This window comes from Limulus polyphemus, unplaced genomic scaffold (assembly GCF_000517525.1).
Source record: "Limulus polyphemus unplaced genomic scaffold, Limulus_polyphemus-2.1.2 Scaffold5632, whole genome shotgun sequence".
Taxonomy (NCBI): Eukaryota; Metazoa; Arthropoda; class Merostomata; order Xiphosura; family Limulidae; genus Limulus; species Limulus polyphemus.
Window position 1 is genome coordinate 767 of NW_013671242.1, and position 2,529 is coordinate 3,295.

Genomic DNA, 2,529 nt, shown 5'->3' on the forward strand with positions numbered 1-2,529 from the left:
TTTGAAAAAATCGCTAAATTCACTTTACAAAAATATTCTTTTCATTTGTAATCAGTCTAATTTACTGAAGCACAATGGGGCCCATTCATGTACCGTTAGTGAAACTGGAGTTACAAATGGAGATGTGTGAATATATACTGAAAACTTTAAGGGATGTATTTTTTTCCCTTTTCCTAAATGCAATTAACATCACAAGTGCTACACACATTTTAGACTTGATCGTTGGTGTCTTTTTAAAGTCATTTACTGATGTTATAAAATCTGTCAAGTGCTTCAAGTATATATTCTATAATCCAGAGGCAAGCAAGGCTCGGCTTGTGTTTTTCCTGAAGGCCAAGCATACTGGCACCTAACCCAGCATGGACATGCTGGAATTCCTGGTTCTTGTAAGTGCAATACATGTTCCTTGCAGAAGAAATTAATATTTTTCATTTCCTCCCAATTCTGTGGTTACTGTAGCTAAATTTTACCAGTAATAAATGAGAGAGAATCTTAATTTTTAATCAGTTTTTTCAGAGCCAAAAGCCTTGTACAACAAAGATTTTGATATTTTGGAGAATTATACCTTTTGTACTGAAAAAAAAAGCAACTTCTTGAATTGTTCACAATGGCATTTCAAAATACCCAAGGCATTCCTCAAAGTAGTAATCATATTCAGTCTTGCCAAGTTTTCCATTTTGGAGAAAAATAGGGACTGATATCCCAGGATTTATGGAATATATTTTACAAGAAGTTTTATTTGTATTATATTAAACTTGCTCCAAAATTTTTGCAAGAATGAGTGGGATTTTCTTAAGGTGCATCTGTGTTTCCCAGTTTGATATTTGGCCAAAATATAAGCAAAGGCTCTGCTGATTGTGAGTGGAGCTTTTATCTCTCTCTACAAACGTTTACTCTCCAGCAGAAGAAAGTCTCACTGAACAATCGTAGTTCTTTTTTTTTTCTTGTACACCAATGAGAAGGAAATTAGGACCAAAGAATTATGAGACTGACACTAAAAACAAGATTTGGTTGACTCAAAAGCTATCAAGTATGTCACTGAAGTAATGCCAAGTGTAAAGCATGCATGTCTAATGTCCATTCAAATCTTAAGACTTAAAAAGCTGAACACAATATTCATGGTTAGTTTCTAAATTTTAATATGACCTTTTTGTCACAAAACATGACTGATTTATTCAGTTTGGGTATACTAGTTCTAAATAATGAATGTTATTCCAAAGCAATTATAAATACAATAGGAAACTAAATTAATTGTCACAGAATTTCCTTTTTTATGTGTGCAGAAAACCCTGAGGAGTGATACACATATATTCCCTTACACGCAAAAGATTGCCTTACGATTTTTCTACACTAAAACACATCAAGAAATTTAAGACAAAAGCATAATGACTTCGTTCTTCCTCATACTAAGAGAGTTAGTCCTAACATAAAGAAAAATGATGTAATTAAACATAAATACCATACACTTCCAATTTGTAGTCTGTGTTTTTGAAAACAATTCATTACAATCACATATCCTGAAAGAATTTACTTACAAAATTTGTGAATTTCAAAAGCCTTGCTGAGCACAATACTTGTAAAGTAACCATTTTTGGAACTGGTACAATTTCAATGACTCAAACTAACCTTAACATTCACTGAAAGTTTTTGAGTGTGTTAAGGTAATCTTCAACATTACTTTCTGACTTTAGAGAACAAATGTCTACCAGGTCTCCTTTCCTTCCACACTCTTGGTTTGATTGGAAGCCTGGGCAGATATGGGACATGTGATTGAAGTTTAGAAACATACGGTAAGGCCACATTGCACCCCTAGAAAATTAAATGTAACAGTATATACACATCCATTTTGGTTAAAGGTTATTACATACTAAATAACGACCAATAAATTTATCATTGTAGCAAACTTTTTCCAAAGGTGGTACTGATTAATTTATCACAATAAACTACTATAGCAGAAGAAGACCTCTAAAAAAATCCTTGGAATTTAACTAAATCAAGTTATACACATGTTAAATTGAAAGTGTTCAAAAAAATTTTTTTTTTGCATTTTGTGCCACCAAACTAAAAAATTTCTGCAAGTGATTCACAGAGTTTATTTACGACTGGCCTACCCTGAATATTTAATAACCTGTTCACCTGGTATAAAGTTGACTGTCAGATTACATATACACCAGCCTGAAGCAAAAATTGAACTTTAAACACTGTTCATTCTGTAAGTGTAAAAATTTCAAATATCTAGGAACAAATTAGAAATATATCGTTACATCACTGCATTGTTAAAAGAAGAATGGGTACATTTTTAACATCTTTTAAACCAAACTATCAAGATATATTACAAGTTCACTTTGAGCTTTCAGTATTACAACTGATTTGAGATGCAGTAACAATGCTAAATGAGTAAATATATATATATACACCTGGAAAAAAGTAAAGCACCCCCAAATATTTTTCAAGATTGCTTATTGAAAATAAGGTTTAATTTTCATGATGTTGAGCAATGTTCATAATTTCAAACATAATTAAAAGGAT

At 31.8% G+C, this 2,529-nt stretch overlaps 1 protein-coding gene across 1 annotated transcript in view; it reads right to left on the reverse strand.

Annotated features, from left to right (window-relative positions):
- Positions 1 to 492: 492 nt before the first annotated feature.
- Positions 493 to 2,529, reverse strand: part of LOC106472810 (polynucleotide 5'-hydroxyl-kinase NOL9-like) — a 32,658-nt gene continuing 30,621 nt past the window's right edge. Inside the window, exon 14 of the mRNA XM_013933478.2 lies at positions 493 to 1,809. Within this exon, the coding sequence (XP_013788932.1) occupies positions 1,675 to 1,809 (135 nt within the window). The 3' untranslated portion in view covers positions 493 to 1,674. The remainder of the gene's footprint in view (positions 1,810 to 2,529) is intronic.